At 47.9% G+C, this 26037-nt stretch overlaps 11 protein-coding genes across 11 annotated transcripts; 5 read left to right on the forward strand and 6 right to left on the reverse strand.

Annotated features, from left to right (window-relative positions):
• Nucleotides 1-1186: 1186 nt before the first annotated feature.
• On the reverse strand, nt 1187-2277 carry Asppvi_001936 (uncharacterized protein; the record flags this gene model as incomplete). The annotated part of the gene is made up of 3 exons (XM_043307469.1): nt 1187-1654; nt 1881-2165; nt 2248-2277. 3 exons carry the CDS (start codon nt 2275-2277, stop codon nt 1187-1189), a joined length of 783 nt encoding a protein of 260 aa, XP_043163404.1.
• Nucleotides 2278-3430: 1153 nt separating this feature from the next.
• Nucleotides 3431-4544, reverse strand: Asppvi_001937 (uncharacterized protein; the record flags this gene model as incomplete). The annotated part of the gene is made up of 3 exons (XM_043307470.1): nt 3431-3682; nt 3771-3992; nt 4047-4544. The coding sequence occupies 3 exons, from the start codon at nt 4542-4544 to the stop codon at nt 3431-3433; spliced, it is 972 nt and encodes a 323-aa protein (XP_043163405.1).
• A 642-nt stretch (nt 4545-5186) lies between these two features.
• On the reverse strand, nt 5187-5762 carry Asppvi_001938 (uncharacterized protein; the record flags this gene model as incomplete). The annotated part of the gene is made up of 1 exon (XM_043307471.1): nt 5187-5762. One exon carries the CDS (start codon nt 5760-5762, stop codon nt 5187-5189), a length of 576 nt encoding a protein of 191 aa, XP_043163406.1.
• Nucleotides 5763-6991: 1229 nt separating this feature from the next.
• Nucleotides 6992-7519, forward strand: Asppvi_001939 (uncharacterized protein; the record flags this gene model as incomplete). Its single annotated transcript, XM_043307472.1, has 3 exons — nt 6992-7137; nt 7244-7266; nt 7332-7519. The coding sequence occupies 3 exons, from the start codon at nt 6992-6994 to the stop codon at nt 7517-7519; spliced, it is 357 nt and encodes a 118-aa protein (XP_043163407.1).
• A 324-nt stretch (nt 7520-7843) lies between these two features.
• Nucleotides 7844-8623, forward strand: Asppvi_001940 (SDR family NAD(P)-dependent oxidoreductase; the record flags this gene model as incomplete). The annotated part of the gene is made up of 1 exon (XM_043307473.1): nt 7844-8623. One exon carries the CDS (start codon nt 7844-7846, stop codon nt 8621-8623), a length of 780 nt encoding a protein of 259 aa, XP_043163408.1.
• A 750-nt stretch (nt 8624-9373) lies between these two features.
• Nucleotides 9374-11120, forward strand: Asppvi_001941 (FAD-dependent oxidoreductase; the record flags this gene model as incomplete). Its single annotated transcript, XM_043307474.1, has 3 exons — nt 9374-9378; nt 9452-10082; nt 10131-11120. The coding sequence occupies 3 exons, from the start codon at nt 9374-9376 to the stop codon at nt 11118-11120; spliced, it is 1626 nt and encodes a 541-aa protein (XP_043163409.1).
• A 200-nt stretch (nt 11121-11320) lies between these two features.
• On the reverse strand, nt 11321-13405 carry Asppvi_001942 (uncharacterized protein; the record flags this gene model as incomplete). The annotated part of the gene is made up of 4 exons (XM_043307475.1): nt 11321-12263; nt 12313-12398; nt 12454-12925; nt 12984-13405. 4 exons carry the CDS (start codon nt 13403-13405, stop codon nt 11321-11323), a joined length of 1923 nt encoding a protein of 640 aa, XP_043163410.1.
• A 1110-nt stretch (nt 13406-14515) lies between these two features.
• Asppvi_001943 (uncharacterized protein) lies at nt 14516-15598 on the reverse strand (the record flags this gene model as incomplete). Its single annotated transcript, XM_043307476.1, has 1 exon — nt 14516-15598. The coding sequence occupies one exon, from the start codon at nt 15596-15598 to the stop codon at nt 14516-14518; it is 1083 nt and encodes a 360-aa protein (XP_043163411.1).
• A 1890-nt stretch (nt 15599-17488) lies between these two features.
• On the forward strand, nt 17489-19245 carry Asppvi_001944 (GIY-YIG nuclease family protein; the record flags this gene model as incomplete). The annotated part of the gene is made up of 2 exons (XM_043307477.1): nt 17489-17822; nt 17888-19245. 2 exons carry the CDS (start codon nt 17489-17491, stop codon nt 19243-19245), a joined length of 1692 nt encoding a protein of 563 aa, XP_043163412.1.
• A 284-nt stretch (nt 19246-19529) lies between these two features.
• Asppvi_001945 (class I SAM-dependent methyltransferase) lies at nt 19530-20216 on the reverse strand (the record flags this gene model as incomplete). The annotated part of the gene is made up of 1 exon (XM_043307478.1): nt 19530-20216. One exon carries the CDS (start codon nt 20214-20216, stop codon nt 19530-19532), a length of 687 nt encoding a protein of 228 aa, XP_043163413.1.
• Nucleotides 20217-23038: 2822 nt separating this feature from the next.
• On the forward strand, nt 23039-25736 carry Asppvi_001946 (putative glycosyl hydrolase; the record flags this gene model as incomplete). Its single annotated transcript, XM_043307479.1, has 2 exons — nt 23039-24295; nt 24345-25736. 2 exons carry the CDS (start codon nt 23039-23041, stop codon nt 25734-25736), a joined length of 2649 nt encoding a protein of 882 aa, XP_043163414.1.
• Between the last annotated feature and the right edge of the window lie 301 nt (nt 25737-26037).

Below are 26037 nucleotides of genomic sequence, written 5' to 3' on the forward strand. Positions count from 1 at the left end.
CATCAGTTCAGGGGGATGATTTATGATCATCTGTTTAAGGTTCATGGAAACAAAGTTATGGGAAATAGTGATTAAAAGAGTATCCTGGAGTACTATGACATGTAAGCGCCACTGGAAATCACACTGAGTGTAGGTAACGATGAATCTCTCATCTATATACACGCGCTGTCTAGTATATCTACGCACAAAAATGATATCAAAATGTAGTATAGCCACCACTTGCCTCATTGGCTGCACGGCACCTTTTAGGCATATATCTAAGCGTATCTTACAGAGTATTAGCTGGAATAGCGTCTAGGCCTCTCTGAGGGCTATCTTAAGCTCTGACATTGTCATATGTCTATATATTACATATATCTTTGAGCATTTATTGTACCCCGTTCCTTCTCCTATCCCATCTGGCCTAAAATAGATCCATGGAATGGGTCTAAAACATTTCTACTATTATAAATGGACGCCGTTCAATAGCGCAACCTTCAAGAAGACAACATCCCCTCAGCGAGTAACCCACGTATATGTATGGCGGCCTGGATTCAGACCATAGTATAGCTTCCCATTGACAGGAAGCCCAATGAAGGTGCTCTTGTGCCCAGAGAAGGTTTTTCTGCTTATTCTCTGGATATAGTGATGGTTTTATTTTAGCAATATATCTTCGATAGCCCTAAAAGGTATGCATGATCGGATTGCCAATTGAGTGTAGCCTAATCAAAATGCAAGGCCAAGTCTTAGGTACCTTGCATACCTCGACGAGATGACAAAAATAGTCAATTTCCAGTTGCTTCATTGCCAGTGGTTGACCAGGCTTTCAGAAGGGGTAGGGTGAGCAGCCTGGCAGGATAGTTGAACCTGACGAATAGAAACACCTATATGATTGGCAATATCTCAATGTTATGTGTATTGAGCGCAGAGATAGGTCGAATGCTCATCCCTGGTTAGCTGAAAATGAGGAGATGTCCATATTACTATATAGACATATAAAGAATTGATGTTGATGGTCATGGTTTCTTAGCTACGCGTAATTGATAACGGCATGGGAAATTCATCCTAATTTTACGCAGTTCGGTGAACACCATATCACAATATCAGAGGAGCCTCTGGCTACAAGATCTTCATTCTGGAAACCACGCGCGAATACAAACATAGAAACTTAAAGTAAGAATTAGCCTAACGTCTGCACGCACAGCTACTACTGTTTTGCGGTTGCAGTTTGGAGGATCCTCTTCACCTCCTCCTCTACACTCTCTTGTTTGAGGCCTAGGCGATCATTCCAAATACCGCCCTTCACATGGGTGTGGTCTTCCAGGGCCTCTTTTCCAAGCACAGCTGCTTGGATAAGGGCGGCTCCTCCTTCCAAAATATTGCCCTCTTCCATTTTCTTGAAGCCTTCGGCCCTGATATCTTTTGAATTCGCGTCTACCACCTTCCACTTCTCCCCAGTAGCTTCCTCAACGGCGGTGAGAACCTCAAGTTGAGTGGTAGTAAAGGACTCCACAAATACTACCCTGTTAGCAGTCTCAGTAGCATGGCTAAGGACAGCAATAAGGGCTCGACCGATTTGTGCGACGGTAGAGGCTGTGAATCGAGTCTTTCCGCCGTCAACAAGCGTAACGGTCTTTGTGGTCAAGTCAAAACCAGTAAGGCCTTGGAAAAATGTCTAGTATGAGAGGTTTAGTATATTGTATCTCACACAGGGCCTGGGGAGTGGTTCTGCCTATACCCAATCAAAGAATGGCCCAGTGATAAGTGCCGTCCAGCTGATGACGTCTTCTTTAGAGGACAGAAACTCCAAATACTTTCTCTTGGCCTCAAAAAAAGGCACTGCAGTTCTGTAGGAGCTAGTTGGCGGGTGTTTAAAAGTGAATTGACTGATTAATACGTACTGTTGAATCAGACCCATACTCGCTAGGGATAAACCTCTTCACTCCTGCGGCAATAGCAGCCTCGATAACTACACCCTGGTCACCAAGGGCCGTGATAGGTAGCATGCTGATGACGGCATCCTGCCCTTTGAAAGCTTCTGTGAGCGATCCCAATTTGAAATCACTTTTAACAATCTTGACACTCCCAGGGAACTTAGCGGATGAAGTTTCCCGTATCACGGCAGTCAGGCTAAGCTTGGACTTAAGGAGTACTGGAAGGACCAATGCACCCAAATTCCCGCTTGCCTAGACATTGTATTAGTCGGATTCAGCCGCAGTAGGTCAGAGAACGTCCTATGACAGATCGGGTGACGACCGTTCAACGTACCCCAACAATGGCAATGTTCTCAAGTGACATCATGGCAATTGATGTTACAGAATGTTTTATGAAGAGTGGTCAAATGTGAGTGATTAAGATAGGGATGTTATTGAGTTGGTGAGCGAGAGCAGTGGCCTGGCATAACCGAGGAATATATACATTTATCACTGTTTATTCTTTATTTTACAGAGCAGAGCTCGCCTGGTGAAAATTGTCTACAATAGGTCTTGAATCAGCCGGGGTATGAGACCCTCCGCAGCACAGTTCCATGAAAGACCTCGACCTATCTTGTTCCTCCGCGCCGATCAGTCGGACTGTATCGCAGCAACTATGATGATAAATCAAAGAAATCGAAGCCAACCAAGAAGAGGCAAATATTTTCATGCTGGCGGTGCACTATCACCGTTACTACTCGCCCCTGGGATTTTTAGGGAAACGTTCAGCTTCTCGCTGTAGTAGCAGCAGTGCAGACGGCGCAAATATTGTACCGTTGCCGTGAATCCTTCTCCCAAATCACGGCCATAGTGGAGACTTGAACTGCTTGGCAGCACATTCCTGCAATCGTGGAAAGGCGCAAAGGAACATTGATTGGTGGCCAATTGCAGGTAAAACGGTATCGAAGTATCAATCTCCGACTCCTGCCAACTATTCATCTAATCCGTATGGTCATATTTACTGTGAACTCACGCCCCTACATTCCAGGCTTTACATTTCCATTTCTATAATCCCTAAGACCCGACTTTTATCCTGGCGTAGTGAGAAGCCTCGTTGTTAGCCGTGATGTGTCCGTCCATTGCGGATGGCTTTGTCAAGGCTGCGACCTAAAACTCTAGAAATGGTGCTTTCTTTACGTATCGAAATAGGAGATCTTCACTGCAATCTATGATGGCCCCAGGAAATAGGCAAATACCATTCCGTTGTAAAAACAAAGGCGAGAGCTAGTTTACCAAGAGCTACTTCTGTGAAGGATCGCGACTTGATGATACATCAGTTCCTTAGGACTACTAATTCTATGTTGCAGGTTGTTTTCAGTCAATGCATAATTCAACCCAAAGTCGTGCACTCTAAACAATGTAGGGGTGGTAAGTTAACATTTCAATTCATAGCTAAATTAGGATCCTATATGAAAATTCATTCCAAATGGCTAACACTGCCACAGTTATTACGCTATCAGGCCATTCCGTAAACCTACTCAGATATTGCTTGTGATTCCTGGTTGAATCTGCTCCAGAATCTCCAACAACTCTTCGTGCACCCGTTGTTGAGCAATTGCTCCCTCATTGCTCCGAACAAACTTGCTTGGCTCCTTGACCTTGCATTCGCTCATGTATTTGCCGTGGCTCTCACTGCCAGCAGCTGCACTATGAACGAGTGTACGGCCACCGACCTCTGTTGTTCGCGCAATCAATGCTTTGGCGATCCTGAGCACATAGCCAGTCAATCCCTGGGAGTTGGCAATCAAGTCAGCATATTAGTCAAGGTGGCAGCAAGGGGAACGGTCGGATTGTGATAGAACTATGATAGGACTATACCTTAATATCCCGGTCGAGCTCCGAATGGCACAGCCCGGGGTTGACACAATTCAGAATCACAGGCTCCGCTGCGTGTGGACCCTTTTCCATAGCTGCAGATATGGAACGAACGAGAAGAACTTCAAGAAGTTTTGAGGTATAGTATCGATCCGCAAGGTATGACTTTTCATTTTTTTTGAAGGCTTCGAAGATCGAGGATTCATGTCGTTCTCGGAATTTTGCCTTTGAGATAATCAGCTCTCAGGATTACTACCTCGAGGATTCGATGAGACTCACGTTTTCATGCACAACGGAGCTTGTTATCACTAGCCTTGATGCTTGTCCTGTTTTCTTCCAAGACCTTCTCAGAACTGGAAAAAGGCCAAGCGCGAGGAGAAATGTTCCGATAACATTGACCGTAATAGAAATCTCAGTTCCTTCACATTCCTCGTAGGTGTTTCGTAATACACCAGCATTTGCAACGACAACATCCAGTCTGTCTAGCGAATCGCACTTTTTGACGAAGGCTTTAATGGAATCATAATTGGACATGTCGATCTGCCACACCTCAACGACATTTTTGCGGTTCGTGGACGATTCGATAGAGGCTTTGGCATCTTCACCTTTCTTGACAGATCTCACCGCAAGGATTACTCGTGCCGCATCAAGTCGCACAAAATGTCGTGCGGCCTCAAGACCTAAACCGGTGTTTGAACCCGTGATAATAACGGTTTGACCCGCGAACGATGTCGTAGGAAGTGGAATGTGTTGCAGTTGTGCCGCAAGTGAAGACATACTGGCTGTTTGTGCCTGGAGATAGGAAATATAATCACGAAGCAAGAGAGGTTGCAGCACAGAAAACGCTTTCGTATATCAGGAAGGACAATTTAACGACAAGTTTTATATAGCATCTGGAATGAACTGTAAGCGTCATAAGATGCTTCAGGTTACTGAACCACTGTGCTAAGCAAGCTTACCAATGACGGGGATAGGGGGAACCCGACAAATTGCTCCGATGCCCGAAGGTTGGCGAACAATAATAGCTCATCAAAATACAGTTTTGAACCTTAGTTATCGTGCGGAGGCGAATATCATCAGCTACGGCTTTGTAAAACAGGGTTCTCATGGATATACAGTTAATATGGTACGGCACGTACATTCCGCCGAAGGACTTCCGCGCTACCGTCAGTGAATAGCCTGTCGGAAGTGATCAGTAATCAAATAATTCAGCATGAATAATCCAATGGTTCCACGGTTCCACCTCTCGCCTGAACAATCAATTACTTTGTCTGTTGGGTCTATGGCGATCACTCCCTGCTGCCTCAGGCATAAACCCTGGTTGAGATAAGTACATCGTTCAGTTCAAATCAACGTCAATGAGTCTCAATAGACATTTGGCTTGATGCCAGTGAGAGTTATCATCTTTCATAGCGCTTGCTAGTTCACAGAGAGCTTTCCAAAGGGCAAAGGTCCTCCATCGCCCCGCTGTTGGCAGCACTGGTCACCAGCATCTAGAATAGAGCAAGGGAAGTGATCGGGCAGTGTCCAACGCCTCGATAGGAGGGGACATTTGTAGCTGGACGCTTCCACCATGCATCCACCACCTTGATTCTTTTGGGGTGAAATAATTCCCCGTCTTGTCTTATGTTCTTCGGGGAAGGAAAGATCCGCTAGCATAGACACGGTAGGTTTGTCAAGCACGAGGCATGCGTCATTGCGAGCCGGTGCTCGGATCCAGTCATTTTCATTGAGCTGCTGTAATGTCCGCAGTTGCGCTCGAAACTCTTCGCGAACGCGATCGTCTGATGCACCGGACAAGGTCTCCTCATCTTCCACAACACTGAGTTTGAACCGGTGGCATGCCTCGCCCGTGTAGGCAGATGTAGACTGTGCTCGGATATTGCGGCGAGTCACTTGAATGAGATGATCCATGGCCAGGGGAATCTTTTCCAGGACGTCGGCTGAATAATCAGAGACGAATGCATAGAAGTCCCATGGATCACGGCCTCTCATCTCTTCTGTTTCGTTATAATCGATTCGTGTAGTTCGATTTCTTTGAGCAAATCCCAGATCTCATCCTGTAGCGTTGCGAAGAGTTGTGCGTCCATCGAATTCAGATATGTAGCAGGGTCTGCGTCTTGCCGCACATCCTCCAGAGGCCGAACAAGCTCGTTGATATTTGGTGCAGCACCAGGCCCAAAAGACCGGAGTGCGAAATTACGGCTTCTTGGGATCGGACGAGTACGAAGAGTGGGGCCTGGCGGAGTGGTTGAGCGCTGACTAGCAGGAAGTCTTGCACGAGTAGATGTGGAGGGTAATTTGATACGTGTGGGAAAAGATGCTCAGTATAGAGTGAGAGTTTTCATCACGTTGATTTTACATCCTAATTCATTGTTTTCAAATATATATTTCTGGCCTAATGATCGGCGATGCTTGCAGGTGGGCCGAAATTAATTGCTCCTCGTAACGATATCGACAATCAGGAGTTGTCCACTCCAGTACACCCCTTATTGAATCAGAATTAGATGGAGCATTTTCCCTGCAGACTCCTTACTGTCAAGGAGCCTTGATATAGAGAATCCAGGGCTTGCTGATTTCATCTTTTTAACAATGGCCTGGAATTCAGCGACAGTCCGTCTTGATCCCGACGCAGGTGAAACGACAACTCAGAGTGACCTACTGGTGGAAGGAAGGGGGTGGCTCCTATTCTGCAAAGTAAGAGACCACATTCTTCGAGTTTGATATTCCAGTTGTCATCAATGTCATGACTAAGTTTTGAGTTGCTTTCGATAGGAATCATGGGTGCCCACCCCTGACCTAGGGCAAGAACTGCATGCACGACGATCTCTTATGGAATGATGGGCCGCTTCGGCCAGAGCTTTCCCGATGTCAGTATTGCATCCTCACTTCAGAATCTTAAGGGAAAGGACTAATCTAGTCTAGTATTATGTTCTCCGCGCGTGATCCCAGCCGCGAAGGATGCGATGTCCTGCAACTTTGCTAGGCCAGCAGCATCTTCACCAATTCATTTGCACAGCTCCTGTGGACCGAGAAGGCCATCATGCTAACTACATCCATCTCGTCAAGATCCTAATCCTCTGTTATCTCAGTACCTAAGAAATCGGGGAGAGGATAGGGTCGCGTCAGCCTTTCCGTGGTGCAGGGTCTCACAATCCCCAAACACCCAGTTACCCACGCTGCTTTCTCCCCCACACCCTGTCCTGGATTACAGCCTGTCCTCTATGTTCTTGGAGCAGGCAGATTTCCGGGCAATCCAGATGAAGCGCGACGGGACCGCGTTCTTCTCCTGGACGGGGATCTGGTTCGTCATTGACCAGTCTGCCCTGGACACCGGTCGGATCTCAGTAGTTGACTTCAATTCTAATGGGTGAGTAGTAAACTGCACTCAGCTTCGGCCATGGTATCTGGCGGAACTGGTCGTGTTATATGAAGGCTTGGGGTGGCCACTATGTGCTATAATTGATGAGAACCAGTTCCTCCAGGCGTATAACCAGCCGTAAGTCGACCTATATACTTTAATCGAGCGTGCTTTGCTGACTATCTATGCTAGACTGAATATAGATATGCCTCTGCTGGACCTCCTGGAGGAGACAAAGAAACAACCGGAATTCGACTGGGCAGACTGGGGGAGCCGGGAACTCTGGACACGCGAGGTTGACCGGAATGCCCCTGAATATCTCTCACTGGAAGCCCAGGGGCGCGAGTGCGAATTCAATCTAGAGAGTCTCCGGTCGGCCTGCGATGATTAAGTGCTAGAGTAGATTCCGGTTCCAGCAAATATACAAAATCTCCACGGTCGGACTTAACAGCATCAAAGTCCGTGCCAGTCAATTTGTCAGCTGTAATTGTCGATCTCCGAACGATTAGGCTTTTCGCCGGCCGGTCTTACGTCGATGAGCGCTGACCCTTTATTAATCAGGCTAGGAGTGATTGGCAATCGGTGGGTATATAGTCAACGGTTAGCTGCTTCTTTCTTTTTGAAATTCCCATTTCCTCCGCTAGCATCTTTGCAGATCATCGAACCTCGGATGCCTACCAACTACCTAACATCAGCTTCGCGACACTTACCAACCATGGTCCGAGTTCTCATCACCGGCTCCGCTGACGGTCTGGGCCTCGAGTCCGCACGCCAGCTAGTGAAGCGTGGCCACACCGTCTACCTGCACGCGCGCAACGAGAAACGCGCAGCTGATGCGAGAGCCGCCTGTCCCGGCGCTGCTGGTGTACTGATCGCCGATTTATCCAGCCTGGCGGAAACTCGCAGCCTTGCCGACCAAGCCAACGCGATCGGCCAATTTGATTCAGTCATTCTCAACGCCGGCATGTTAGCCGGGCCGTTCCGCAAGACTCCGGACACTGGTATCCCCGCCATGGTGTTTGTTAACGTTGTTGCTCCGTACATCCTGACCTGTTTATTACATCGGCCCAAGCGGCTGGTATTCATCTCCTCGCAGTTGCACCGCCAAGGTGACACTAGTGTGGAGGATATCTTCTGGCTCAAGCGCGGTGAATCAAGGTTCCAGGATTACCCGGCATACTGCGACTCGAAGTTGCATGTCCTCCTGCTTGCGAATGCTGTGGCCAGAAGGTTTAAAGATACCTCCGTGGTCTCAGTACACCCCGGCTGGATAGCCACCAAGCTCGGTGGCCAAGGGGCACCTGATAAACTGGAGGATGKGGTGGATACTTATGTGATGTTGGCAGAGGGAGATTACGATCAAAGCCTAACAGGAAAGTACTTCGACCCAAAGAGAAAACTTGGTCATCCGTTGCCAGCATCAGAGGACATCGACTTGCAGGAGAAGGTGGTCAAAGCCTGTGAGGAGGTGACCGGTCTGAAGCTTCCTGCTTAATGTACTGCTGACTTGAAGCATCTTGACTATACCAGAACTAATTAGCCAGAATCCAGTATGTGCATATTGTACTGGTACCTATCGTAATATGTCTCAGCTGGCTTCCTGACCCAGGTTATGGGTCTGAGATTTCCGTTCCAATGGTATAGAAAGATCGTGTTCGTTTGAAAAGTACAGGGCAGTGCAAAAAGCTCTGACTCTCTAGAGAATCTTGCAGCCTAATTGCTTAGCCAGGAACCGAAGCTCTGCGGGACTGTTGCTCTCAGTTGAATAACTATGACATGTGTTTCGGCTGTGGCTGAGGGAAAGGGTACGGATAATCGTATCCGAATAAGGTCATTTCAATGTAGGACCCACTATTTCAGCCTCATCCTACATTACTCCCTGCTACAAGCTAGGCGAATACGAGTGAACGTGGCAGTGAAGCTGATCATCTCCTTATTCCTTCTAGCTGAACGGTTGATTAGCTAGACTGTACTCCGTAGTTTGGGTCATTTATTCCCTCTGGACGTTAGCGAGTACGAAGGTCAAGCCATGCGCCCATTTAGGATCTACTGGTCGTCGTATTCGGTACATACATGACAACTCCAGCTGCAGTATATATAGGAGGCGGGCTGCTCGTCATGGGTGCCAGCTATTCCCAATCATTCTTAAACTCAACAAAAGCATATCTACAGCATACGCAGCTGCTATGAAAGCGTTATTGAGTCTCTCTTTTGCTGCATTGGCTCTTGCCAGTTCCAATTCTTCATGTCGTTGCAGACCCCATGAACCCTGTTGGCCATCTCCACAAGAATGGAATGCCCTTAACAGCTCTGTTGACGGTAGGCTCGTTGCCGTTCGACCCGTGGCTGCTCCCTGCCATGGAGGAGACCCCGAAGCCTGCGATTTTGTCACCAAACAGTGGTCTAATTCCACCTGGCGAGCCGCGCAACCTGGCGCAGTGCAGTGGGAAAACTGGGAAGCGTGGCCGGAGCACAATCAGACCTGCTCTATTATGAATCATCAGACACCATGTGGACAGGGAAGGGTTCCTCTATACTCTGTCGTGGCCGAGTGTGCATCCCATATACAAGAAGCCGTTCGGTTCGCCAAGAAACATAACATTCGTCTTGTCATCAAGAACTCTGGCCATGACTTTGTTGGTCGCTCGACGGCACCAGAGTCATTGCAGATTCTTACCAACAGGATGAAGGATATTCAGTTCAGTGACCATTTCAAGCCGGCTGGTGCTCCAAAGAATATATCTGAGGGTTCTGCCATCACAATCGGGGCCGGCGTCAGTTTGCAGGAGCTGTATCCTGCAGCTGGGAAGAAAGGCAAGACACTGGTTGCTGGCCTTTCGCACACTGTTGGTGCTGCTGGGGGTTATATCCAGGGAGGAGGACATTCTTTCTTGGGGCCCTGGAAGGGCATGTCTACTGATAATGTACTCGAATACACTGTCGTGACTGCTAATGTATGGGACCATCCCGACGCTAAAGAATGCTGGCTAATATTATCATAGGGCACCCTAGTTATCGCGAACAACTATCAGAACACCGACCTCTTCTGGGCTCTGCGCGGCGGAGGGGGCGGCACCTTTGGTGTAGTTGTGACAGTCACCCTGCGCACCTTCGACGAGGTTCCAGTCGTCTTTGGCAGTCTCAATGTCAGTACTATAGCCGGTGATCCCAATTTCTGGCAGGTCATGACGGACTTCCACGCTGCTTTACCTGCCATCAACGACGGCGCTGCTGGGTACTATTGGATGACACCCAACGTACCAGTGAACAAGACAATGAACGTTTCGTCATTTTCCATTATACTGATAGCTGCGAACCAAGCCAGCACTTCGATGATGGATCGTCTCACTGCGCCATTCAGGTCAAAGCTGAATGCAACCTCCGGCGTCTACACGCAATATGCGTCCCTGGCCTTTCCCAACATTCATACTCTGCTCTCGGAACTCCTTCTTCTCGGAGGTGAAGACCCAACGGGGGATAATACTATCTTAGGCTCGAGATTATTCTCCCGCGATCTGCTTGTTTCGCGCGACGGCCCAAAGAAACTAGTCTCCGCCCTGAAGAAGCTCAAGTTCGGCCCTGGGGAAAGTATCATCGGGCACATCGTCGCCGGGGGCCCCGTCGCCAAGAACGGACGGACTATCGACAGCGCTTTGAATCCGGCCTGGAGGAAAGCTGCCACCCATATCGTTGTTGCTCGCGGCTGGCCGTCATCTGCCACCCTCGCTCAACGGGATGCTATTATTCGCCGTCTGACTGATGTTGAGATGCCGATCCTCAAGGCTGTTGAGGGAACGAAGATGGGATCCTATATGAATGAGGCAAATGCGTACGAGCCAGATTTCCAGACTGAGTTCTGGGGAAGCAATTACCCGCGTCTGTACCGGATCAAGCAGAAATGGGATCCCACTGGTCTTTTCATTGCTCGCAAGGGAGTGGGAAGTGAGGACTGGGATGATGCCGGACTGTGCCGGGTTCATAGGAGGAATTAAACACCGTTGTTAGAAATGTCCGGCCATATTCATTAGGACGGTCGCATTGCTGTTACTGTTGCTGGTTATTTTCTTTCTTGTTCTATTTAGTCCCACTTATCTTTTGCTTATAATTTTCGGATTAGTATTCATTCGCTACACATAGCCTCCATACGGCAACTGTTCATTGTTTATAAAAATTCTTCCATCAAGCTCGTAACCTAGTTGTGACGAAGCAGCAAGAGGAACAATATGAACACCAGGAAGACAAATGTGATCTTTGTCAGATCCAAGGAGACTGAACGGATTGGAAATATGTCACCTGTACGCCTTTCCCGAGAACCGGGAATCAATGATGATGATGCTCTTGTGCCCTCAATTTCGGCGGTTTCTTCATCATCATCGTCCACTTCAATCACCTGTTCCAGTGATGAGATAGATATCCGCAGGCCATCAACTCCCTCCACTCCTTCCATCTCTTCAAAGATGACAAGGAAATCCTCTCTTGGAGACTCCAGTCTCCTCCTCTTCTCGAGGGTACTTTCCATCAAGCAATAGGCCTTGACATCGTGTCCCGCCTCCGAAAGCATGTTCAGCCATGCAGCTATGACATCTTGATGAAGATCAGACCTCTTGTTACGAAAGTGAATCATCTCGCCGATAGTCGTTAAAGCGGTGTAACCTCGGCCGCTTACTCTATGTATATCCTCTCCTCTACTCAAAAGACTCCTGAGAACCAACTCACTCTGCCGCTCAGTGTGCTCGTGTTCTTTCAATTTCGCATTAGCCCAAACGTGAGCAGCACAGTGGAGCGCGGAATAGCCGCTGTAGGTCGGGTCTCCGTCAATGTGATCTCCCGGAAGATGGTGACCAGCACTAAAAAGGACTTGGATCCGCTCGAACGAATCCCCGTAATAGAGTCGATGGAAGAATTGATGCTGCAAAATCGTCCTTCCACCATGGTTTCGCTCTTCGAGATCGACGAAAAACTCATCTTGGTGGATGAGGTATCTGAAGGCGTCCACCGGACCAGCATATGAATGTATTACGCCAGAGTCTCGGGCTGATCCCATTGGATCGACTTGCCCTTTTTCTACTAGCAATCTGGCCAGTTCTAGATGTTCTTCTTCTCGCGGACTAATCATTGCGAAATGAAGAGCGTTCCTAATATCTCGTTGGTCATTAATGCGGCAATGGATATGGACTCACTCACTCTCCTGATGTATTTTCCACATTCGCATCCGCTCCATTGTACAGAAGAAACGCAACTAAATCTGGGTTTCCCGATAAGGCCGCAAACTGCCAGAATAGTTAGCATCCAACCAGGTGTCAGCCGTGACTGCAAAATACACACATGCAGCGCGGTATCACCGTCAGGGGTCACATCAAAAGGCGAAGCCAAGCCTTTACTAAAGAGTCGTTGCACATTGCGCAAATCTCCCTCCCCGCAGAAGTCAAACAGGATAGAGTCAGGACTGACTACTCGCCATGGTCGTAGGTTGAAAGTCCACTGACTCGCTTGTCGGGTAGCCTCCAGCTCGATAATGCGAGAAGACAGCCATCTTGCTGATCTCAAAGTGATTGTCTTTTTTTCTGTTCGATACTCTGTTTTTGCTGTATCTGATTTACGAATTCCCGGTCTTAGGGTGATGGTTTGGGATTTGACGGACAAGCTGCCGAGCCAAAGGGTGTATACTGCTTCAGTCATGTTGCTGTACGATCGACTAAAATTTACCATCTGTGTGGTGAATTTTTCTTGCTCCATCCGTTCAGTGTTACCTGTAGAGCGGCAAGACGATTGGCTGAAGGCTAGAGGGCCTATTTTTCTATTCGAAGCGGTATCAGTAAAATTAACCGCATACATTTGCGTCGGCTCGAACTCACTGCATATGATGTTGATACACTAGCATCAAAGTCATTTTCGCACTGTCCAGCTCCTTCGCAAACTCGGCAACCCTCGTCTTCGTCACGGTCGCCTTAATAAACTTGATGGTTCGATTCTTTTGGCTCGAGGTATCAAGTGATTGGATAATAGTCAAGAGTCGGTTAACGCGAGACAGGCACAGCTCAAAAGAACACTTGAGAAGACCAACGTCGAGATGCTCTGGAAGGTCGGTGCAGTCTTCAGCCATGCGGCGTACGACCCTCTCGATGAGGAGAATGTCATTCTTGACGTTCTGAAAATCAGATGGACCTTGCTTCACCGAGTCTACAAAGGCGTAGAGCTGTTGGACCCCACTGCAGATCTGCCCCGCGAGCGATGCAATCCCTACAATCGACCCTGCAACTCCCAGAGCCTCGGCCATCGGATTTTATCTGAAACAAACGCCGTTATGGACTCAAAAGGATGGACAAGATGGGGCAAGAAAGTCAAGGACACATCTTGTCAGGAAATAGAAATGGTAATCTGGAAGACTTGCAAATTTGTACACAGCCACCCTCTTAACGCGCATGCTGACGAGGCTGAGTTATAAACTACTGATTGGTTGCTCTGGACTGACTCACCACTCACCGTCGATCTTGGCACATCTACTATGTTTCCAAGTCTGACCGCTGTCTACCTCCGGTCTTCTAGAAGGCATTTACATCAATTAACCCGTAAAAACGCGTCCAAACTGATGTGATGGCGCCTAGGCGGCTACAGATGAATGATGGCCCCGAACACATCAACGAGCAGGCCACGTGCCTCAAAGAAGCCTGCAATCAGCTGCAAGCGGTCAGTGGAGGAGGACAGGATCAGGTTCAATGGAACATAGTACAGTCATACTTAGCCTCGACGATGGCGCTCATTGGCAAGGTCCTGCGACAACCTGCGATGGGAGAGATCCTCCAGCACGGACAGGACGAGGCCAAAGGCACTCAGAACGTCCAAAAAGATATCACAATCATCAAGAACTCTGTCGGCTTCAGCACTACTCCTCTAAACTCGACTGCAACCTGGGCACAGATTGCGGCACAACTCAAAGGCGCCAGCCTTATCCCCGCCAGTACCGCAAGGAATGCACACTACCAAGATCCAATCTTCAGTTACAGCATACAAGGGCCGAGTAATAGTAGTCAAACTGAAAGACCCTCGGTATTGCACAGCGATATCGGTAAGCCCCCCGCAGCGTGGACTAGACAACAAGGGGAAGCCTCAATGCGCGACCACACAGGGATTAGGCTTGTGAAAGTAGTTACCGCACGCCAATATTTTCTAATGTCACCTATTTTAATATTCGTCCATGCCAAAGGCCATAGCATGTTGCTACTAGGAGTTCTATGCCCCTATGTTGAGAGGAACCTTATCTCGATCGAGACTAAGGAAAATATGATGGCAACTGAGATTATGTTGGCAGCGCTGAATAGGAATAGCCAGGAAGTTTTCGTCATGCACATGGAAGGATTGAAGCAATGGGCGGCAGAGATCAATGCTATCAAAGAGTCCCATAGCCTCCATTTGATACCCCTGTAGACGCCTGGCTCTTATATAATGTCCCCTGTGTTCCGTACGACTTGACCTGGGTGACGACAAACGTATCTAACTCATCTCGGGGCAAAGCGCCCGCATTCGCCAAGACGTACGTGACAGCCTCTGCTGCGGAAAGAGTAGCGAGACTCGAAGAGTCCGACGCCCAGGGTTCAGAAAGCACAGTCGCAGAGCCAACGGTATTGTAGGAGCTTCCATTTAGCTCCCCATCGTTGTTGTCATCGAGATAGTTCCCTGAAGCGTATACGCTTTGCTCAGAATCCATCTGGTAGAATACATCCTTCGCAGTCGAAGTACTTGGTCCCGTAATAAAATAATTGCCGATGATGTCGTGGGAGAAGTAGCCGGCTGTGTTCCCCGACGTATACGCCGCTTGAAAATTGTATACCACATTGTTGATATACTGGGTATTATCTTTGGATAGTGGCTGGCGGTTATGAGCGCTGACCCAGAGGTTACGATAAAAGGTGGAAGGGCCTGTCTCCACATGAGCTCCGAATTGCTGTCCAATCGGTAGTGCGATAATCGAGTTGGAAACGGTGATGTTGACTGCTCCAACCGCATCGATAGAATCCCACTGGCCGTATTCAACCGAGCAATGGTCGAGGATAATGTTAGATGCATCTCCCATGTTGAATGCACTATGACCCGTGTCGGAATCTAGAGTTCCTTGTCGCATGCGCAAGTTGCGAATGATGATATTACTTTTGCCACTAGCCGAAACTTCAGCTCCCATGATTCCGATTCCATTGCCTGGAGCCGTCTGCCCGTTGATTGTCAAGTCACTTGATAGTGATAGGGCCGACTGAAGCTCGATATAGCCGCTAACGGAGAACTCGATGATCCGATTTGGCTCGCTTACAGCGTCCCGTAGGGAGCCTGTTCCTGAATCTGCCAAAGTCGTAACCGTGACGGTGGTACCCCCAGTGCCTCCTGTGGCTATAGAGCCGAAGCCAACAGCGCCGTCAAATGCCAGTGCAGAGACTGTCGGAAGCGCTGTCACAACAAGAACGGCCACTGAAAAAAGCATGGTGAAAAGAAAGGTTTCACGGCCAAGATCGGTTTCAGAGGAATGTAATAAAGTCACTGGATAATCCTTAAAGTATTCCCACGTAGACGGATTGTTTTGTAGCCGCTTTATATTCATTGCCTCGGGATCGGAGGGGTGATGGTGATAGTTAGCGACTACTGCGGAGAAATGGATGTTTCATTTAAAATGCGAAGGCGCCGTTTTCCACCAATTGTGGAAAAATGGGGACGAAACATAACCATAAAGGGAGATCACCACTCATTCAACGTATCAAGCATTAAATGGGCTGGCCAGATTGGTGGTAGTTTAGGGTTTATTCACCCGAAATCCCAGGCGATCTTATCTCTCTGCTGAGGACATTACTCCGCCTTCGGAAAATTCTCTAAATGGACCAAGAGAGTTAAGTGTCAAAGATCAAGCATTGCATCTATGAATCTGATTGGCTGATGGGTATATCATGCCTTCCTTTTACCTGCGAGCATACAACCAACCCCTCATGCTTGATCACTCGGCTACGTGCAGAGCTTGCTCCGTGCCCAGACTAGCCAGGCTACGGTAGCCAGCCTTGTTCCGCCTTGATTAAGCTTCGAATCCAATAAGTGCCTGGGAATCGCCAACGTGATGTTGTTGCAGTCGCAAGGTGCCGGGAGAGTACCTCGAGGGAGTACCACCAGCCTATTAGACAAGGCGCCCATTTATGTGTCATGTATTGCAAATATAAAGTTATTCACCATCGACGCCCTAAATGACACAGTAAGGGGCTAAGACGGACCGAACAGGTCGCGTTTAATCCACTATTATCCGAATCATCCTCTCCTCGCCCTATTGGCACCCAGGTATATTTACTTACCGCGATGTATTATGATTTATGACATCCTAATCTTGTTTAGTCAGTGCAGCACGTGAGGGGGACTCCCGCTTTTCAATGACTCAGTTGCAGACATCGCAATCGATCTCTAACCAGGCATCTCTGGCTCCCCATGGAGGGATGCGGGGCTTAACTACGTATTACATATCCGGGTTATTGTACTTGGCCTCGGCAGTCAGCACACAGTAATTGAGTGGTGCAGATTGGGGTACTCCGGACTCCCTCATCGCCGCATCAGCAACTATATAACAACGTCAGTGAGGGACGACAAAGTGATACTGCATCACCTATAAAAATTGTATCCCATTCTCAAAGGTTTGTAATCCCATAGATATTTAAATCAGAAGCGGTTCATCCCATGATATCCCTCATTTTTGCCATAGAAAAGCTTCATCCTGACTTCAAGGCGCGATATCAGAAACTAATTTACCTGATAAGTGCCTTCCCTTCCTGGTCGCCCTGCTCTCAGAACCTACCTTTATCTTACTGCTGCCTGGAATAACATGCATATCACTAAAGGAGGAATACCTTAAATTGCGCTCCAGCCTCTAAGCCAGCAAGCATTAGTGACAAAAAAAGAACCACCCCCTGTCAAATTCGAAACGCAAGGGGCAGTGTACATGCAGTAGCGCCAAGCACTAACACCCAACTCTCATTCCTACGAACGCTCGCGCGGCGGATGACCATATATCTTTTTGACCTACTGCAGCTTGCGCCGAGGGTTTTTCGTCCTAAAACTGTCTCTAAGCCTGATAGCGACATGGTGCCATGAAATGGGGTCCCCGGGCTGGTGTAGACAGGTAGGGAAGCCACATTGACCTGGGCTGTGCTATGCATCGAGGCTTTCTTGTTCTCCAGGCGGTTCTCAGCCCTGCAAGGGGTAGGGGTACTTTTGAAATACGGAAATGAGATCGTGCGGCCCAGCTGGATGCATATATTCCTTCCATTTCTCGAGCGCTGGTTCGCCAGGCTTGATTTCTTTCATTTTCCAATAAACGCCAAATTCGCCTGAAGCATCCATTATGTCCAACGAAACAACACCACTGACCCCGCCCTCGACTGCTTTGTATCCTACTCTGATAACACCGCCAGAATCGGGTAATTCCATCGAGGACCCGATACTTATATTCGATTCTGATGAATCGGATGTCTCGGACACGGAGGCGCTTGATGGATCTGTTCGTCAGCTATCTGAAAACAGTCCATCGCCCTCCCCTCGGGGTGCGGCCAGATTGCAGCCCCGAAAGCTCCGGCGCCATAGCCGAGATGTATCTCCTTCTGGAGGAGATGCCAAGGTGGAAAAGCTGGATGAAGTCGAGAATACCAGGGGATTGAACGTAAATAATAGCGATCTGGGTGGGAATCCTTGTTCGAGCCATGTCATCATCTGGCAGTGCGCTAATAAGATCTCAATGCTGCAGCGCACAACACACCTCATAGCTCTCCCAAATTGCCAATGGACAGTCCAAATGGCGGTACTGCTTCGGAAAGCAGTGACACCAGGCCATCTCACTCAAGTACTCCCTCAGCCTCCGAAGTACCAATGCCAATGTGGAAGCTGGAAATGAAAATCAAGGAGATTATCTTGAAGACCGCCACGGAAACAGAAGGGCAAAAAGAAGGGCATGCCTACATATATGCGGATCCGAGAAATGAGGCAGGATATTTCAAACTGGGAAAATCTGAAGATCCATTGCAGCGTGAAAAAGAGCTCCAAGTTAAATGCAAACATCCCACGTTCCAAGTGGTGCATGTGGTGCCCAGAGAAGTGTCAGTTCCTTGGTTCAGTCGTTTGGAGTCGCTGGCACACGCTGAACTCGCCAATATGAGATATTCTTTCGAATGCCCTTGCCGTACGCCTCACAAAGAATACTTCACCGGAAGAGTGCAGGAGGCCTTGGAAATCCTCAACTTCTGGTCTAGCTGGCTGCAGTGCAATCCGTATGACGAGCAGCTCCAACTTTCTCCTTTCTGGAAAGATAGACTTCGTCTTCTGGGAGGGAAAGCACTTAGCCATCCCAGGTGCCCCAACATCGAATGTCGCTCCGCCGCGGACATCGGTTCCAGCTCATGTCAAGCATGTCTCAGACTACGCTTGAAAGCATGGGCAGACGTGACAGAATTTGATTATTTCGAGTTCGAATGTCGCATGAGGATTGGCTGGGGGTTTCTCCGTCAAGTCATACACTTGATGTGGCCCCGCTTTGGGAGTCGCAGTTTCATTCTCATTGAGGGCTGCGAGAAGATGAAACGCATAGCCGCTTTCTTGTGGGCCCCGACGACTCATTTGCGTTTCCTTTTGTTGTTGATATTTTGGCTCTGGCACTCGAGCAACGCACCTCGCGAATCCATTTTGTACTATGGCATACTTTGCTTTTTTGCCTATTGGAGGATCACGACAGAATTAGACAACACTCCAAGTGACAGTCAATTGACAAAAGTGCAACCCATTTCTCGGGCACCAGGCAAGAAAGCCAATATCAGCGCTTCGAATTCGCCAGGCACCAAGATCTTTCCTAACACAGCCAGTGAACCAGAGATGCCAGATGAAAAAGGACCGCCCTCCAAGAGCCGCTCAGTGAGCGTCAATGAACCTATCAATATGTCGAGCATTACCCGAGGCTATAGATGTGCCACTGCTGTCCATGAAATGTCTGAAACCTCCAAAGCAGAGCACAACGGTGCCAAACCTTTTTTGACTCCAGACCGAGCAACAAGGACTGTCGGTAAAACCAGTCCGAAAGCCGGTGCAAAACGACGAAAGAGCGATATTCTTTGACTCCTCCTCCCTATTATTCAGCTCGAAATATGTCTCAAATTACGAGCGTACAACTCCAGATCGGAGAATGTATACAATATTTTCACATCAGTGCCGCCCGGTCTTGGAGTCTATGCTCCTGTATTGTCCTTAAACCTTGCTTAAGTTCAATTGTATCGTGTTTCCCTTGAGCATTCCCCAAGCTTGAAAGAGCTGCTGAGGTTTCTTTTTAACTACCTGCCCCAACCACTGTGCAATGATGTTCCACAAAGCTGTAGAAGCCGAGACGGGTTATCATCGCCTGATCAAATATCGACCTTCTTCCCCAGAACCCATAAAAAGGGAACTTCCCTTTCTTCTCCTTTCTCTTCCTCGATATCAACAACAACCTCTCTGAGAAGCAACTCAAATCCAATTGAAGACAGAATCTCACAAGTCTTTTCCTCTCCCCAGCCACTCCAGAACATCTCTCCATCCGCCCCGTCCAACCACTGCTTGTCAAACGCGCTCTCGAATTCAGGTCCTGCCGAAAAATTCGCCAGAAACAATGCCCCAGGCTTCAGCCACTTGTGTATCCTTCTTAATAGAGTCACTTGCTCCTCCCTCGGCAGATGAATGATCGAATACATTGCAATCACTGCGTCCAAACTGTGGTCTTCAAACGACAACTCCATCATATCTCCCTCAACAAGAGTCACATTTTTAGATGGGAGATGCTGCGCGGCAAGCTCAAGCTGCTTAGGTGAGATGTCGTTTGCTGTGACTTTCAGACTAGGATTAGAAGCAAGGATGGCTGTGCAAGGTTGGCCTGAACCACAGCCTAACTCGAGAATGGACTTTTCGACTGGTGAAGGGGGAAGGTATGCCAGCAGTTTTTGGAGATATCCGACGCGGATAGGATAGGTAGGTTTCGTCCATTCTCCGTACTCAACAGCTATGTTGTCGTAGGCCTTTCTGACATTTTCTTTGAGAGCTGGAGATAATGAGGCCATTCTGTGACTGCAGTATTTGTTACTCGATTTCTGGGTAAGTGATTAAGAGATTCTTGTTCTGGGTTTGTGAGGAGGAAGCTGAGTGATAAATAGAAATGCGGGGTCTCCATTAGGCTAGACGGCTATCACGGTCGGTGAGTCATGAGTCATGAGTGATGACTGTTATGGAAGGGAATTCCTCACAGGATCTTTTGTGTTGCTTTGGTGTGGTAATGGCCTCTCTGGAGGCTCAGTGCTCAGGGGCAGTTAGGGATATAACAGCTCCTAGATGGGACGAATAGATAGGAGTATACAGCAGTGTGGTATGGTATATACGCAATATAAAAAGTATACACGCAGATATATCCGTGCCTTAGGCTTACCCTCACCGCTCCGCGTTGAGGGTGCGCCTCACCGAATCCACCATTTTTCGATAGAAATCATGATTTTGAGGCTACACTAGGGGCTATCTATGTAACAAACATGACTATTCTCATCTGCTACCTCTGCTGGTGCATTTGATACCTCATTCTCTTGTGTAGATGCTAGTAGTGGCAGGTATCCATGCACTTTCTCCTATTGCTTTTGTAAATATCCCTCTTACGCAGCAGCATCTTTGGCCTTCCTAGAAGCAATTAACCAATTTGCATCTTATAATTTCAATATACCATCCTGGCTAAGTGGCTTAACCTGCCGCTTAGTACATTAGCGCTGTAAAGGGGCTTGCGCAGCCCTGATTCAACTAATAGTATTATTTACTATAGCCAGGTGCTCTGCAGTAATTTAATTATGTTCAAATATCCAGTCAAGATTCCGTTGCAGCTTTGGTGTAAGGAGATCTGCATGTTTGGATAGCTTTGCCTAATTCTTCTTAAGGGCCTGAATCATCCGCGGAGGTGAGATATCAATACTGGATGAAGAAGGTGGCCGAGAGGGTGGTGTAGAGGGAGTCATCTCATCAAGATCAGGCGTGTAGATATCTGGAATTCCTTCCCATAATTAGATAGCAAGATTATAGCTATCTTACTATTGACTAGCTAGATTCTACAATCTTTGAAGGCCTCACAGATGATCCATTGGTTAAAAGCCTTCTCCCATACTAGTCCAATCATTTGTAAGAATTCTGACTTCCCTACTAGCTCACCAGCCCAGTAAGATAGCTCATTATTCATACAGCAGAAGTGTTGCTTATAGCTTAAGAATGGCTTACCATCTAATGGCTGGCAAAGATGCATCATATGAGGAAGGAATCTAAAGGGAATAATGCCATTATCTTTGCAGATCTGTAAGAATTCAACAGTGAGGTGGGAGCCATAGCCATGAAATATAAGTATCCTTTTCTCCCCCCTCTTTGTACATTCATTTGTCACCTTAACAAAGCTTTAAAGTTATTAAACAGCTAGCTCATCTGATATCCAGTCATTAGGAGACATCGCTATCATAGTATCCAGTGGCAAGGCCTTACTCTCATTAAATCAGGTTTCTATGAAGATTCCGTTGCCTTTAGGAAGCAAGAATAGATTAGTATATAAAGGGAAGAATCATTAGAATCCTACCTTTGAAGATAAACCAGGGATCCATCTGCCATCTATCTGCAGTAACGCATTCAATAGCTATAATATTCTCTCCTCTTTCAGATTCAGCAAGATCAGGGACTTTGCCTTCTAAACTAATAACCTTCCTAGATTTGCCTTCACCAGGTTGGAATCCACACTCGTTAAAGTTGTATACTAATCACACTGGAGTATCTTTGATCATATTTACAAGCTGATTATACTAATGTGCTAGCAAACCAGCATCCTCAGCCTGGATATACTTTGATTCCTTTATATTTTGCCTCACTGGGCCTAGATTAAGGTGTTCTGGGAGTTATTTCTCAAAGCAATATGCCCACATCTTGCTAACCTATCTTGATTCCCCTGCGTGTTGAAGTGCCTGATTTGTATACTCTTCTAGCAGCTTAGGTATCACTGGCATATTCCAATCACGCATACAGACTATTTACTGTATTAAGGCTTCCTCCTGGTATCCCTGAAGTGCTTTATTAACTGGTTTGTTAGCAAATTAAGAGTGTACACCCTTCTTGATGTGATCATGTAGGGTGGCATAAGGAACACCATATTCACGCGCAATCTTGGAGATATTCAGTTTTTTTTGGGCCTGAGCGGCCTCGCAGGCCTTAAGGAGGTAAGATTCATTAATTCTAGATGATTTAGGCATGTTTGGTGGTTGGAATAGATTCAAATAGTCAAAATATCGAAAAATGGTGGATTCGGTGAGAATGGTGGATTCGGTGAGGCGCACCCTCACCGCTCCGAGGCACAGATATAGTGGAACTGTGGAATAAACAAGAGGGGCCACTAAACCCAAAAAGGTGATTATGAAATTTTACCAGTAAGGTAATTATTAAGTATTTCTCCGGCAGATTATAGTTATTCTCTGATGAATCTGTGTAGGAGACAATAACTTGAGTATCGTCATGGAATCAAAAAACCATCTGACAGGAAATGAGATCCTTGCTTCGGGAGGATCCGCCTTGCTCAGCCGTGAATGTTTGGCCCCCAAGTCCCTGATGTAACAATGGCACTCGCTTGACCTGATCAGGATTCGATCATCAACTGACCACCATTTAAACTACCATGGTTACATGAGACATAGCCTATCACAAGCCACAATGAGATCCTTAATGCAAGGATCCCTTCTTCTGCAGGACCATCGGCGAAACCGGGAATCTTTCACTTCTTCGCCGGCTGCCTGCAGACTGAATGCTCGATGTATATTATCTCTCCTCTTCCTCTGTCGGAAGCTTCTCTTGTAATGGCAATTATTCAATCAACTTCAAAATGGGTTGGATCATTGTGCTATATGCGTTATATGTGGCGGTGTTTGGAGTAACTGTCGTCTATGGGATAGGCGAGATGACAGGGGATTCAACCACGCTCAGTCAATGGCGATTGCACTCCTCCCTTGCGGTGTCCAATGTTTCTGCGTGGTCACTGCCAGGAATGGACGATTCCTCCTGGTATCAGGTTGGTGCGAGAACGACCGTCATGGCTGGTCTGCTTGAGAACGGCGTCTTCGACGAAACAACCTTGTTCTACTCCAACAACATGGAAACCAAAATCGGTGATACTGCCATGTTCGAAGCGCCTTGGCTGTACAGACATGAACTTTCGATTGGGAACAAGATAGGCGCAGGAGAGCATTACTTCCTTCGCACGCATGGCATCACTTCCAAGGCGGATATATTCGTCAACGGGGTGCTGGTTGCACCGAGCTCCGTTCAGCAGGGATCGTACGGGGGTCACACGTACGACATTACGAAATACGTGCAGGTTGGGTCAAATGCGCTGCTCATCCAGGCGTATCCGACAAACTATCTTCGGGATTTCGCGCTAGGATTCGTGGATTGGAATCCCTATCCAGCGGATAATGGCACGGGTCTATGGCGCGATGTCATGATTGCAAAGACGGGACCTGTGTCGATTTCGTCGCCGCGTGTGCTGACCGATTTCCAAAAGCCTGATGGAAAGCCGGTCACGGTGAATGTTATTGTGGACGTCACGAACAATGAGAATGAGACTATCAACGGTACTGTACAGGGGACCATCCAGTCTGGCACTGAGAGCTTTGCGCTTTCCCAGCGATTCTCTATCCAACCACGTGAGACAAAGACCATACCTATGAATGTCAGGATCGAAAAGCCCAAGGTGTGKTGGCCGGCGCAATGGGGGTCCCAGCCCTTGTACACAGTCAATGTCAATGCGACAGTTGGCAAGGGGCAGATCTCGGATGTTGCGCTTCAAAGGCGGTTTGGCATTCGCCAGGTAACCTCTCATGTCAACTCTCACAACGACACGGCATTCACCGTGAACGGATCACCATTCCTCGTTCTCGGTGGAGGGTACTCGTCTGATATCTTTCTTCGGTTTGATGTCAATCGTGTGCGGAAAATCTTCCAGTATATGCTCGACATCGGACTGAACACCGTCCGACTGGAGGGCAAGCAGGAGCATCCAGAATTATATGATCTGGCCGATGAAATGGGATTGATGGTCATAGCTGGATGGGAATGTTGTGACAAATGGGAGGGATGGGATGTAAGTCATTTTTCTTTGCACCAATGGCGCAGAATACTCACGAGAATAGTACAATGATGAAGCCAACGGAGAAAAATGGACCGAGAAGGACTACCCCATTGCCAATGCATCCATGCTCCACGAAGCAGCAATGATGCAGACCCATCCGTCCATGCTAGCTTTTCTAGTCGGATCCGATTTCTGGCCCAACGATCGTGCAACTAAGATCTATCTCGATGCGTTGCATCGCATGGATTGGCCGGTGCCAATCATTGCATCTGCCAGCAAGCGGGGGTACCCAAAAGCTCTCGGACCGTCTGGTATGAAGATGGATGGCCCGTATGACTGGGTGCCACCAAATTATTTCTATGGTGACCAGCTGGGTGCTGCCTTTGGATTCGGGTCTGAACAGGGTGCCGGTGTTGGAACACCCGAGCTGACCAGTCTAAAGAAGTTCTTGTCGCCAGAGGATCTGGATTCCTTGTGGAAGAACCCCGATCAAAACCAGTATCATATGTCGCGGTATGACTCGTCTTTCTATAATCGCGCTCTGTATAACAAGGCTCTCTTTGCGCGGTACGGCGCCCCTGTCAGCTTGGAGGATTATCTCCTCAAGGTGCAGATGATGGACTATGAGGCCACGCGTGCGGAATACGAAGCGTTCTCCGCGCGCCAGAATGCCACTCGTCCGGCCACTGGAGTCATATACTGGATGTTGAACAGCGCATGGCCGAACCTGCACTGGCAGCTGTTTGACTATTATTTGAGTCCAGCTGGCGCATATTTCGGCACCAAGGTCGGCTCAAGGATTGAACATGTGGCGTATGACTATGAGGAGCGTGCAGTCTACCTGATCAATCGTTCTCTTGATAAGCAAGGGCCTCGCGTTGTCTCTGTTGACCTTGTTGATCTGCAAGGCAAACCGATCTTCAGCAAGGAGGTCACAGTTAAGGCCACAACAAATGCGTCAAAGAAGGTTATCTCCGTCAATGCAGTTTCTCAGATCAAGGACGTCGCATTTCTCCGTCTGGTGCTCAAAGATGGAAGTACAGGAGCCATCCTCAGCCGCAATGTATACTGGTTGACCGCTCAGAACGACGTCCTGGACTGGAAACATTCCGACTGGTACTATACCCCCGTCACAAAGTATGCCAACTACAAGGCACTGACGTCGATTCCGACTGTCAACGTAACTGCATCGCTGAAGCCGCTGCCTGCCAGGGACGGTCTGTCCCAGGTGCAGGTTGTCTTGAATAATCCTTCGGCAACACCTGCCGTTTTCATGCACCTGTCAGTCATCAAGAAAGAGACGCAGGAGGAGATCACTCCGGTGTTTTGGTCTGATAATTATGTGAGTATTTTCAAGGGGGAGAGCGTGACCCTGACAGCGGCATTTCCGGGAGGGAGTGACTGGGAGGTTATACTGTCGGGTGTAAATGTGAAGAGAACTATCTTGTCGTAATTGACCATAGTATGGTCCGAGATGTGAGAGAGAACTGCTTCTATATAAGTATAATGCATTTGCTATTAAATCAATGAACAAGTGCCCAGTTCAATAGATTCAAAGTGTTACCGTGAAGGAACAAAAAGGGGGATTTCCGAAGACGAAGTCACACTCAAAGCGTGCATAGAGTCAAGTTTCTCCATCAACAACAACTCGACGATGGATCATCCATCAAAAGCAAGACTCAGAACGAGAACGGGCTGTCTCGAATGTAATATTTGCCCTGATATTCTTAGATTACCGCTAATTTACCAGGTCG

This window comes from Aspergillus pseudoviridinutans (genome assembly GCF_018340605.1).
Source record: "Aspergillus pseudoviridinutans IFM 55266 DNA, scaffold_10, whole genome shotgun sequence".
In the NCBI taxonomy this organism is placed as follows: domain Eukaryota; kingdom Fungi; phylum Ascomycota; class Eurotiomycetes; order Eurotiales; family Aspergillaceae; genus Aspergillus; species Aspergillus pseudoviridinutans.